We start from the raw sequence: 12,674 nt of genomic DNA on the forward strand, positions 1-12,674 counted from the left end.
TTCTGCCGTGTCAAACACAGCAATACTTAGGAGCAACAATCAACACAGCAAAAGGGATTGCCACTCCAAGTCCACAAAGAGTTCACACATTTCACAATGTGATACAGACCATGTATCCAAATCAAAAGATACAAGTCAAACTGGTGATGAAACTACTAGGCATGATGTCTTCATGCATAGCCATTGTCCCAAACGCAAGGTTCCACATGCGGCCCTTACAACAGTGCCTAGCATTACAATGGTCACAAGCACAGGGTCAGCTTCTAGATCTGGTGTTGATAGACCGCCAAACATACATCTCGCTTCAGTGGTGGAACAGTATAAATTTAAACCAAGGGCGGCCTTTCCAAGACCCAGTGCCACAATACGTAATAACAACAGATGCTTCCATGATAGGGTGGGGAGCACATCTCAATCAACACAGCATCCAAGGACAATGGGACATACAGCAAAAACAGTTTCACATAAATCACTTAGAACTGTAAGCGGTATTTCTAGCGCTCAAAGCATTTCAACCCATAATAAGCCACAAACACATTCTTGTCAAAACAGACAACATGACAACAATGTATTACCTAAACAAACAGGGAGGCACACACTCGACACAGTTGTGTCTCCTAACACAGAAAATATGGCATTGGGCGATTCACAACCACATTCGCCTAATAGCAATATTTATTCCAGGAATTCAGAACCAGTTAGCAGACAATCTCTCTCGGGATCACCAACAGATCCACGAATGGGAGGTTCACCCCCAAATACTAAACACTTACTTCCAAATGTGGGGAACACCACAAATAGATCTATTTGCAACAAAAGAAAACTCAAAATGCCAAACCTTCGCATCCAGGTACCCACAAGATCAGTCTCAGGGCAATGCGTTATGGATGAGCTGGTCAGGGATATTTGCTTACGCTTTTCCCCCTCCCCCACTCCTTCCATATCTAGTAAACAAATTGAGTCAAAACAAACTCAAACTCATACTAATAGCACCGACATGGGCAAGACAACCTTGGTACACAACACTACTAGACCTCTCAGTAGTACCTCATGTCAAACTACCAAACAGACCAGATCTGTTAACACAACACAAACAACAGATCAGACATCCAAATCCAGCATCGCTGAATCTAGCAATTTGGCTCCTGAAATCCTAGAATTCGGGCACTTAGACCTCACACAGGAATGTATGAAGGTCATAAAACAAGCTAGAAAACCTACCACTAGACACTGCAATGCAAATAAGTGGAAAAGATTTGTTTATTACTGCCATAATAATCAAATTCAACCCTTACACGCATCTGCCAAAGATATAGTAGGATACTTACTACAATTGCAAAAGTCAAAGCTAGCTTTCTCTTCAATAAAGATACATCTGACCGCAATTTCAGCCTACCTGCAAATTACGCACTCAACTTCATTATTTAGGATACCAGACATAAAAGCATTTATGGAAGGCCTAAAGAGAATTATACCACCACGAACACCACCAGTTCCTTCATGGAACCTCAACATTGTCTTAACACGACTCATGGGTCCACCTTTTGAGCCCATGCACTCTTGTGAAATGCAATATTTAACATGGAAAGTTGCATTTTTGATTGCCATCACATCTTTAAGAAGAGTGAGTGAAATTCAAGCATTTACCATACAAGAACCATTTATTCAAATACACAAGCATAAAGTAGTTCTACAGACAAATCCAAAATTTTTACCAAAAGTGATCTCACCGTTCCACTTGAATCAAACGGTAGAATTACCAGTGTTCTTCCCACAGCCAGATTGTGTAGCTGAAAGAGCACTGCATACATTAGACATCAAAAGAGCACTAATGTACTACATTGACAGAACAAAACTAATTCGGAAAACAAAACAACTATTTATTGCTTTCCAAAAACCTCATACAGGGAATCCAATTTCTAAACAAGGCATTGCTAGATGGATAGTTAAGTGTATTCAAACCTGCTGTCTTAAAGCAAAGAGAGAGCTGCCTATTACACCAAAGGCACACTCAACCAGAAAAAAAGGTGCTACCATGGCCTTTCTAGGAAATATTCCAATGAACGAAATATGTAAGGCAGCAACATGGTCTACGCCTCATACATTTACCAAACACTACTGTGTAGATGTGTTAACGGCACAACAAGCCACAGTAGGTCAAGCTGTACTACGAACATTATTTCAAACAACTTCAACTCCTACAGGCTGAACCACCGCTTTTGGGGAGATAACTGCTTACTAGTCTCTGCACAGCATGTGTATCTGCAGCTACACATGCCATCGAACGGAAAATGTCACTTACCCAGTGTACGTCTGTTCGTGGCATTAGTCGCTGCAGATTCACATGCGCCCACCCGCCTCCCCGGGAGCCTGTAGCCGTTTAGAAGTTGATCTTGAACATTTGTAAATTTGTAAATATATTACTTTAAACTTCATTATGTACATACGTATTCACTCCATTGCATGGGCACTATTACTAGCATACACAACTCCTACCTCACCCTCTGCGGGGAAAACAATCTAAGATGGAGTCGATGCCCATGCGCAATGGAGTCGAAATGGGAGGAGTCCCTCGGTCTCGTGACTCGAAAAAAGACTTCTTCGAACAAAAACAACTTGTAACACTCCGAGCCCAACACCAGATGGCGGGATGTGCACAGCATGTGAATCTGCAGCCACTAATGCCACGAACAGATGTACACTGGGTAAGTGACATTTTCCATACATTTACACCTATACAGATATACAGATACATATATATATATATATATATATATATATGTATATATATATATATATATATATATATATGTGTGTGTATGTAGCCTCTGTGTCCCTAGATATCTATATTTATTACCTTCAATAACTCCAAAACTACTGAACTTACTCGCGTTAAATAACAAATAAAAAGTACGATCCGCGCACCAAGATCTAGCTTCCTGCCAAAATTTGGTGTAAATCTGTTCAGTGGTTTGGGCTGTAGTCGTGTTACACTTACCTGGGTAATACTTACATTTTTTGTTGTAATGGCATGAGTGGTAAATGTATATGCGTGGTAAAAAAAGTGTGTGGTAAAGAAACTTATGGTAAAGGGCATTTATGTTGTAATGGACGCCTTGTAAAGGCATGCGTGGTAATAGCATGCTTGGTTCAGTCATATAACCATATATATAATATATATATATATATATATATATATATATATATATATATATATATATATAGACACAAACATTTTTAGCATAAATGTATTACTAAAAGCATATGTAAAAGGCAGTGCTAAAGTAGTCCAAAGAAATTTCCTTGAGAGTTCAATAAATCCAGTAAGACTATAACATTTCTCATAAGTCTTATCATATAAAAATACAGGGCCTCATTACAAGTCTGGCTGCCCGAGGACCGACAGAATCGCGGTGACGGTCGGACCACTGCACTCCAGGAGGTCCGACTGCCACATTACAACCCTGGCGGACGGATCCATCAGGAGACCAGTGTCACTGCCAGGAATGTGGTGCCTGATGGGTAGATGGTGGTCTGAGTTGTGATCAGCCACGTTGGCGCTGAACTCGGCGCCGCCATGTTCATTAGAACTCAGCTTTCCACCATCCCTTCCATGACAGTCACCCCGCCATGGAAAGGCTGGCGGAAAGCTGGTGCTGGAGGCCACAGGGGGCCCCTACAGTCTCCATGCCCATAGTATGGGCAATGCAGGGGACCCCATGCCCAGCACCATCATAATGCACACAGTCTGCTTGCAGACAGTGCACATTCTGAGGGTGCTGTAGTGCTACAGTGTTGGCCGCGGCTCCCTTAAGGGAGCCAAGACCAATACCGTAGCACTGTTCCCACTGGGCTGCACATGGTCCCATGAAGGGACCGCCATTGTCATAATCAGGCCCATAGTCTTTCTTAAACATCCAATAAAGCTGGAGCCATGATATTGTGTTTCAATACAAAATTGTTTCTCAATCTTTTAATGATCATTAAGCGTCAGCCTAGCCAACGTGTCTCGTCCCCTAGACGGGACTTCATAAGGGGTCTTTATTCACTTTTTAAAAAATTTTTATACTGTTTCTCTGATTATTCTTTTTCTATAGCACGTGTCAAGCAACGCTCATGATCCCTTTTCTGCATTGGGACCTCTGTCTATTGCAAAGAAGGATGCAATATCTTCCATGAGTGGAGCCTCCAACACAATTTGGATTGAAACACAGTATCATGGTTCCTGCTTCATTGGGTTTTTAAGAAAGTCTGTATTTTTATACGATAAGACTTATAAGAAATGTTCTAGTATTACTGGATTTTTTTAACACTCAAGGAAATGTCTTTGGACTACTTTAGCACTCCCTTTTATGTACGGATTTTGGTATGGAGTATATGGTCTCTGAGCTATAGGACCATTGGGAGGTAGAGTGCTGTATTCTTACACTCTAAGCACTAACACTTGTGCAGCTGCTTGTTAGCCAGTATTGCTCTTCCAGTGGTTTTTGTATTACTAAAAGAAACTAGATATTGCTTGACTTGCCAATGGTTGTTTTGTCTTCTTACTTTGCAGTTCTATCATGCCTGTGACCAGCCAGGAACTGCAGTAATGTGCATTATGGACTATGACACTTTGCAGTATTGTGATTTCCTGGGCTCTGTCGTCTCCATTTGGGTGACTTTGCTGTGCATGTCTAGAGTAAAGCATATCTTCAAATATGTGAGTGAACTGCAAATTCTATAAAATAATCTGGGAGAGGGATCGAAAGCTGTATGTAGGTGTCATGGGATGTGTCACTTGACCTCTTTTTTGTGTATGTCACCCATGTCGTCCTGTTCATGTTCCTTCACTGCAGGCACTGTAGCTAGGTTGCAATGTTTAGATCTGGACTATAGACAGTTTTTGTATTTTTCCAGCCTCCTGTTTTTTCTTTAAAAAATCATGATAAAGAAAAACATACAGACATGGAGGTGCTTTTTGCCAGTCATTGATGTGTTCAAGTATCATTTGTATTTTGCCTCCACCTACCACAGCCTACTGCATGGGACAGTGGGTTAGCCTACTTCAGCCATCAGCTGTCCCCACTGTAAGTGACAGCATTTCATTCTTGCACATGTGGACATCCTCCTAGAAAGTAGTCCATTTCCGTGGCAGGATGGTATGAAATGTCTCTGCTTTCATTTTATTTTTTTACATTTATTTTGCTATGGGACATTTTTGTGAGGGGGTCATTTTTTATGTTTTTTTGCAAATAGTTTCACTTTTTATTACTTTACTGTTATTTGTTTGGGGAAAAAAATAAAAAAGATACATGACTGGTCATGGTCAGACCTATTGCCTGTGGCGACGTTTGTTCAACATGCTCATTCTTGTTTGTGTCACTATACTTGCAGCTAATGGTGCATATTGCACACTGTTTTATCCAAGCATTTCCAAGAGGGTCTCACTACATGCTCAATCACCGAAGTCCTCTTAGGGTAGTTTAAAAAATAAACCACTTTATCGTCTCTGAATAAGTTGAATGGAGTACTGCATGTGCACATACTCCAATACTTTTATCTGCTTACCTAGCAACTCTTATGCACATCCTGTTCTTTTGTCCCTTGACACCACCCTTTGCTTCTAAAGCCTCCATCAGAGTAATGAGTAAATACTGTCCACAGCTATGTTTATTTGCCCATCTTTCTTAACTGCTTTTCTTTCTGTTCACCCACAGATGCTCTTCATCCTCGGCACTTTACTCATTGCTATGTCTATGCAGTTGGATCGAAGAGGAATCTGGAACCTGATGGGCCCCTGCCTTTTTGCAATTAATTTCTTAATAGTTGCATGGGTATGTCATATCACAAGCTGTGTAATTGTCTCTGAACGCCTTCTCCGCTGCTATTGTTTTAGTCTTGCATGTCCTCTCTTGCCATGCACATTCACAATTCCCATTAGAGTATAATCTCCTTTCGTCTTTACCTCTGATGATCATATTGTTACTGTTACTCAGCAAGAATATCTCTTAATGAAAGGGAGTGAGCCCGTAGTCTGAATTTTTTACCCCTTCTTATCTTCAAGTTGTTGTTTAGCAAATCATTGTAAAACTGTTTCTGACTTGATTGTGAAAACAGGATTCTGTAAGAAGTAATAATGTGTCTGACACTTCCCTTTATGAAACAGTAACTTACCGTCTTTTGGAGACCAAATCCAACTTCTACTGGAAACAATTCAAGAGAAAACAATGACCTTTGAATCTCCTGAAGCGGGCCAGTCCTGAGATTTAGATTCTTTAATTGTAGAAACTCATGCATTGTACCTTGAAGGACACCCTTGAATATTGTAACCCAAACAAATTAACCTTGAAAGAAAGGCAAAGCAAAGGATTTATTTAGCTCTGGAGCTGAGGTGTAGCTGTCAATAGTGCAGGGACTGGGGGTTCCATCCACCGGGACTACAGGAAAACACACTTTACAACATAGTATTTAACGCGCATGACCTTTACCACACAGGTAAGTGCACAATATAGATTTTTACCTTTAGCATGCAGTACTATACCATGCAAGTGTTTTGTTTCTTTGTATACCTTTAAATTATTTTTTATGTAATCAAAAAATTGAGTTAAGGTGCAGATGGAGCTAAAGAGAGGTACGGGTAAATTTAGGGTTAAGGGATGGGTAGAGGTAAAGTGAGGTAAGGGTGATTTAGGGGTACAGGGATGGTAGAGTTAAGTGTAATGTAAGGGTTTCAGGGATGGAGAGAGATAAAGAGAGGTAAGGGTAATTTTAGGGTTTAGGACTGGATAGTGGTAAAACAAGCTATTGATTACTTTAAGGTTCGGGATAGGAGGAGGTAAAGGTAATTCTAGGGTTTAAGAATGGGTAGATGAAAAGAGAGGTAAGTGTAAATTTAGGGTTTAGGGGTGGGTAGAGGTAAAGAGTGGTTAGGAGTACAAAAAAAGCAGGGGTTGGAAGTCCCCTGAAGAATGGAAAATGTCAATAAATGTTTTATATATATATATATATATATATATATATATATATATATATGTTCGATGGCATGTTTTGCCGCAGATACACATGCTGTGCACATCCCGCCATCTAGTGTTGGGCTCAGAGTGTTACAAGTTGTTTTTCTTCTAAGAAGTGTTTTCGAGTCACGAGACCGAGGGACTCCTCCCCTTTCGGCTCCATTGCACATGGGCGTCGACTCCATTGCACATGGGCGTCGACTCCATCTTAGATTGTTTTCTTTCCGCCATCGGGTTCGGACGTGTTCCTCTTCGCTCCGTGTTTCAGTTCGGAAAGTTAGTTAAAATCTCGGAAAATTCAACGGTATTGTTTGCGTTCGGTATTGGGTTAGTTAACGTAGATCGACACCGAATTTTGAAGAGCTCCGGTGGCCTCTCGGGGTTTCGATTCCCCGGCGGGGCCTGGTCGGCCCGACCACGTGCATCTTCAAGGCTAATGGAACGGACCCCATTCCGCTTCTGCCCCGAATGCCACAACAAGTATCCTTACACAGATCAGCATCTGGTCTGTAATTTGTGTTTGTCTCCCGAACACAAAGAGGATACCTGCGAGGCCTGTCGAGCGTTTTGGTCGAGGAAAACGCTAAGAGACCGAAGAGCAAGAAGACTCCAAATGGCGTCAGCGCCGTCGGGACACCAAGACTTGGAGGAAGAAGAAACCTTCTCCATCGCGGATTCTGACTCGGACGAGGTCGAAACCGAACTGACACCAAAAACCGTGAGTAAGACGCCCCTGCCCAAGACTCACGGAAAATTCACTAAAGCCCAGGGGACGCCACCGCCAACAGGCTATGGCTTAACCCGAAAATGAGGTGACCGGCCACCGGCACCGAAAAAGAGCACACATGTGTCGAAGTCATCCGACTCCGGTCGAGATACCGGCACAGAACAAACTTGACACCGGGTCAGGGTCAGAGCCATCTCGACATCGAGAGAGCGGCACCGAGATATCGGAACACCGAAAGGCAAAAAAGTGTCTTCAGAGCCGAAAAAGACGGTCGAAAAGGTTTCGATACCGAAACATCCGGCCTCGGAGCCGAAACCAAGTTCCTACACCGAGGAACAGGGCCTGTCCTCACAGATGCAAGGACACAGATTCGGACAGGAGCTAGAGGCAGGGGAGCCAGATTACACTCAAAGAAGGCTCCACATTCAGAAGGAGACAGGAAAAATCAGTACTCTCCCTCCAATCCGAATAAAAAGGAAACTTGCCTTCCAAGAGAAAGACAAGCAACCACAAGCAAAGGTGGCAAAACAAATAACTCTGCCACCATCACCACAGCGCTCACCACAACCATCACCGGTAGCCACTCCACCAATGAGGCAGTCTCCAACTCATACAGGAATGAGTCAAGATGATCCTGATGCATGGGATCTCTATGATGCGCCAATATCAGACAACAGTCCCGACTGTTATCCAGCGAGACCATCACCACCTGAGGACAGTACTGCCTACACACAGGTGGTGTCAAGAGCAGCCGCGTTTCACAATGTCACCCTGCACGCAGAACCAATTGAAGATGACTTTTTGTTTAATACTCTGTCGTCCACACATAGCCAGTACCAGAGTCTCCCTATGTTACCGGGAATGCTGAAATACTCAAATCAAGTGTTTCAAGAGCCTGTGAAAGGCCGGGCCATCACTCCAAGGGTGGAGAAAAAGTACAAACCTCCACCAACAGACCCTGTGTACATCACGCAGCAATTGACACCGGACTCAGTTGTAGTAGGGGCAGCTCCCAAAAGGGCAAACTCACACACCTCGGGAGATGCACCACCACCCGACAAGGAGAGTCGCAAGTTTGACGCAGCGGGAAAAAGGGTCGCAGCAAGCAGCCAACCAATGGCGCATTGCAAATTCACAGGCCTTGCTGGCTAGATATGATAGAGCTCATTGGGACGAAATGCAACATTTCATAGAACATCTACCCAAAGAGTTCCAAAAAAGGGCACAACAAGTGGTGGAAGAAGGCCAAAGTATCTCTAACAACCAGATACGGTCGACAATGGATACAGCAGACACAGCTGCAAGGACTGTAAATACAGCGGTCACCATACGGAGACACGCATGGCTACGCACCTCAGGATTCAAGCCGGAAATTCAACAAGCGGTGCTGAATATGCCTTTTAACGGACAGCAGTTGTTTGGGCCGGAAGTGGACACTGCTATCGAGAAACTTAAAAAGGACACAGATACGGCCAAAGCCATGGGCGCACTCTACACCCCACAGAGCAGAGGCACATTTCGGAAAACACAGTTTAGAGGGGGGTTTCGAGGACAAAACACAGAACCCTCAACCTCACAAACAAGACCCACATACCAGAGCCAGTATCAGAGGGGAAGTTTTCGTGGACAATACAGGGGTGGACAGTTCCCTAAAACTAGGGGAAAGTTCCAAGGTCCCAAAACCCCTCAAAATAAACAGTGACTTCAGTGTCACAAATCCCCAACACATAACACCAGTGGGGGTTAGACTAACAGATTTTTACAGGAACTGGGAGGAGATAACAACAGACACGTGGGTCCTAGCCATTATCCAACATGGTTATTGCATAGAATTCCTACAATTCCCTCCAAATGTCCCACCGAAAACACACAACATGTCCAAACAACAAATGGATCTATTACAACTGGAGGTCCAAGCGTTGTTGCAAAAAGATGCAATAGTACTAGTACCAAATCATCAGAAAGGAACGGGGGTTTACTCCCTGTACTTTCTCATACCCCAAAAAGACAAAACTCTAAGACCCATTTTAGATCTCAGAACACTAAACCTTTACATCAAATCAGATCACTTTCACATGGTAACACTTCAGGACGTAATTCCCTTGCTCAAACAACAAGACTACATGACAACATTAGACCTTAAGGAGGCGTATTTCCATATACCCATACATCCTTCACACAGAAGATACTTAAGGTTTGTAATCCAAGGGATACATTACCAGTTCAAAGTGTTGCCATTCGGAATAACAACAGCGCCAAGAGTCTTTACAAAATGCCTGGCCGTAGTGGCAGCCCATTTCAGAAGACAGCAAATACATGTGTTCCCATATCTAGACGACTGGTTAATCAAAACCAATACGCGAGAACGGTGCTCACAACACACAAAAGACGTTATAGAAACCCTTCACAAGTTAGGGTTCTCACTCAACTAACAAAAATCACACCTACAGCCGTGTCAAATACAACAGTATCTGGGAGCAACAATCAACACAACAAAGGGGATTGCCACTCCAAGCCCACAAAGGGTACAGGCATTCCAAAACGTAATACAGACCATGCACCCAAACCAAAGGTTCCAGGTAAAATTTGTAATGAAACAGCTAGGCATGATGTCCTCATGCATAGCCATTGTCCCAAACGCAAGATTACACATGCAGCCCTTACAACAGAGCCTAGCATCACAATGGTCACAAGCACAGGGTCAGCTTCAAGATCTAGTGTTGATAGACCGCCAAACATACACCTCGCATCAATGGTGGAATACTATAAATTTAAACCAAGGGCGGCCTTACCAAGACCCAGTGACTCAATACGTGATCACAACAGATGCCTCCATGGTAGGGTGGGGAGCACACCTCAATCAACACAGCATCCAGGGACAATGGAACACTCAACAGAGGCAACTTCATATCAATCACTTAGAACTACTAGCAGTATTTCTAGCGTTGAAAGCATTTCAACCACTAATAACCCACAAACACATTCTTGTCAAAACAGACAACATGACAACAATGTATTATCTCAACAAACAAGGAGGGACACACTCGACACAATTGTGTCTCTTAGCTCAAAAGATATGGCATTTGGCAATTCACAACCACATTCGCCTAATAGCGCAGTTCATACCAGGAATCCAAATCCAGTTAGCTGACAATCTCTCTCGGGATCACCAACAGATCCACAAATGGGAAATTCATCCCCAGATACTACTAACTTACTTCCAAAAGTGGGGAACACCGCGAATAGACCTATTTGCCACAAAAGAAAACGCAAAATGCCAAAACTTCGCATCCAGGTACCCACAAGCTCAATCTCAAGGCAATGCGTTATGGATGAGTTGGTCAGGGATATTTGCATACGCTTTTCCCCCTCTAACACTCCTTCCGTATCTAGTAAACAAATTGAGTCAAAACAAACTCAAACTAATATTAATAGCACCAACTTGGGCACGACAACTTTGGTACACAACACTACTAGACCTATCAGTAGTAGTTCATATCAAACTGCCAAACAGGCCAGATCTGTTAACTCAACACAAACAACAGATCAGACACCTAAATCCAGCATCGCTCAATCTAGCAATTTGGCTCCTGAAATCTTAGAATTCGGACATCTAGACCTTACACAAGAATGCATGGAGGTCATAAAACAGGCTAGGAAACCAACCACAAGACATTGCTACGCAAATAAGTGGAAAAGATTTGTTTATTACTGCCATAATAATCACATTCAACCATTACACGCATCTGCAAAAAACATTGTAAGCTATCTACTACACTTACAAAAGTCTAAGTTAGCTTTTTCATCCATAAAAATACATCTGACTGCAATTTCAGTGTATTTGCAAATTACGCATTCTACTTCTTTATTCAGAATCCCAGTTATAAAAGCATTTATGGAGGGTCTGAAAAGGATTATTCCACCAAGAACACCACCAGTTCCTTCGTGGAACCTCAACATCGTATTAACACGACTCATGGGTCCACCATTTGAACCCATGCATTCATGTGAAATACAGTACTTAACATGGAAAGTAGCGTTTCCAGTAGCTATCACATCTCTCAGAAGAGTAAGTGAGATACAAGCCTTTACCATACAAGAACCCTTTATACAAATACACAAACATAAAGTAGTTCTACGCACAAATCCTAAATTCTTACCTAAGGTCATATCACCATTCCACTTAAATCAAACAGTGGAACTCCCAGTGTTCTTTCCAGAACCAGACTCTGTAGCTGAAAGAGTATTACATACATTAGACATCAAAAGGGCAATAATGTACTACATTGATAGAACCAAACAAATTCGCAAAACAAAACAATTGTTTGTTGCTTTCCAAAAACCTCATACAGGGAATCCAGTATCCAAACAAGGCATTGCCAGGTGGATAGATAAATGTATTCAAACCTGTTATATAAAAGCAAAAAGACAACTGCCTATTACACCAAAGGCACACTCCACTAGAAAGAAAGGTGCCACCATGGCCTTTCTAGGGAACATACCAATGACTGAAATATGTAAGGCAGCCACATGGTCTACGCCTCATACATTTACCAAGCATTACTGCGTGGATGTGTTAACAACACAGCAAGCCACAGTAGGACAAGCAGTATTAAGAACATTATTTCAAACAACTTCAACTCCTACAGGCTAAACCACAGCTTTTGGGGAGATAACTGCTTACTAGTCTATGCACAGCATGTGTATCTGCAGCTACACATGCCATCGAACGGAAAATGTCACTTACCCAGTGTACATCTGTTCGTGGCATGAGATGCTGCAGATTCACATGCGCCCTCCCACCTCCCCGGGAGCCTGTAGCCGTTCTATGTTGCCAAGAAAATTGAACTTGTAAATTTGTTATATCACTTTTAGTCACATTTTGTACATACATACTTACTCCATTGATGGGCACTATTACTATATACACAACTCCTACCTCACCCTCTGCG

The 12,674-nt window shown here is 42.6% G+C and overlaps 1 protein-coding gene across 4 annotated transcripts in view; it reads left to right on the forward strand.

Moving 5' to 3' along the window:
• PGAP6 (post-GPI attachment to proteins 6) overlaps positions 1 to 12,674 on the forward strand; it is a 960,879-nt gene that overhangs the window by 780,826 nt on the left and 167,379 nt on the right. For 3 of the 4 annotated variants that reach the window (XM_069210651.1, XM_069210654.1, XM_069210653.1), the window contains exons 11-12: positions 4,556 to 4,702; positions 5,700 to 5,816. In XM_069210651.1, the coding sequence (XP_069066752.1) occupies positions 4,556 to 4,702; positions 5,700 to 5,816 (264 nt within the window). The remainder of the gene's footprint in view (positions 1 to 4,555; positions 4,703 to 5,699; positions 5,817 to 12,674) is intronic. The other variant, XM_069210652.1, reaches the window with a different exon arrangement.

The sequence above is a fragment of the Pleurodeles waltl genome, chromosome 10 (assembly GCF_031143425.1).
Source record: "Pleurodeles waltl isolate 20211129_DDA chromosome 10, aPleWal1.hap1.20221129, whole genome shotgun sequence".
Classification (NCBI taxonomy): Eukaryota; Metazoa; Chordata; class Amphibia; order Caudata; family Salamandridae; genus Pleurodeles; species Pleurodeles waltl.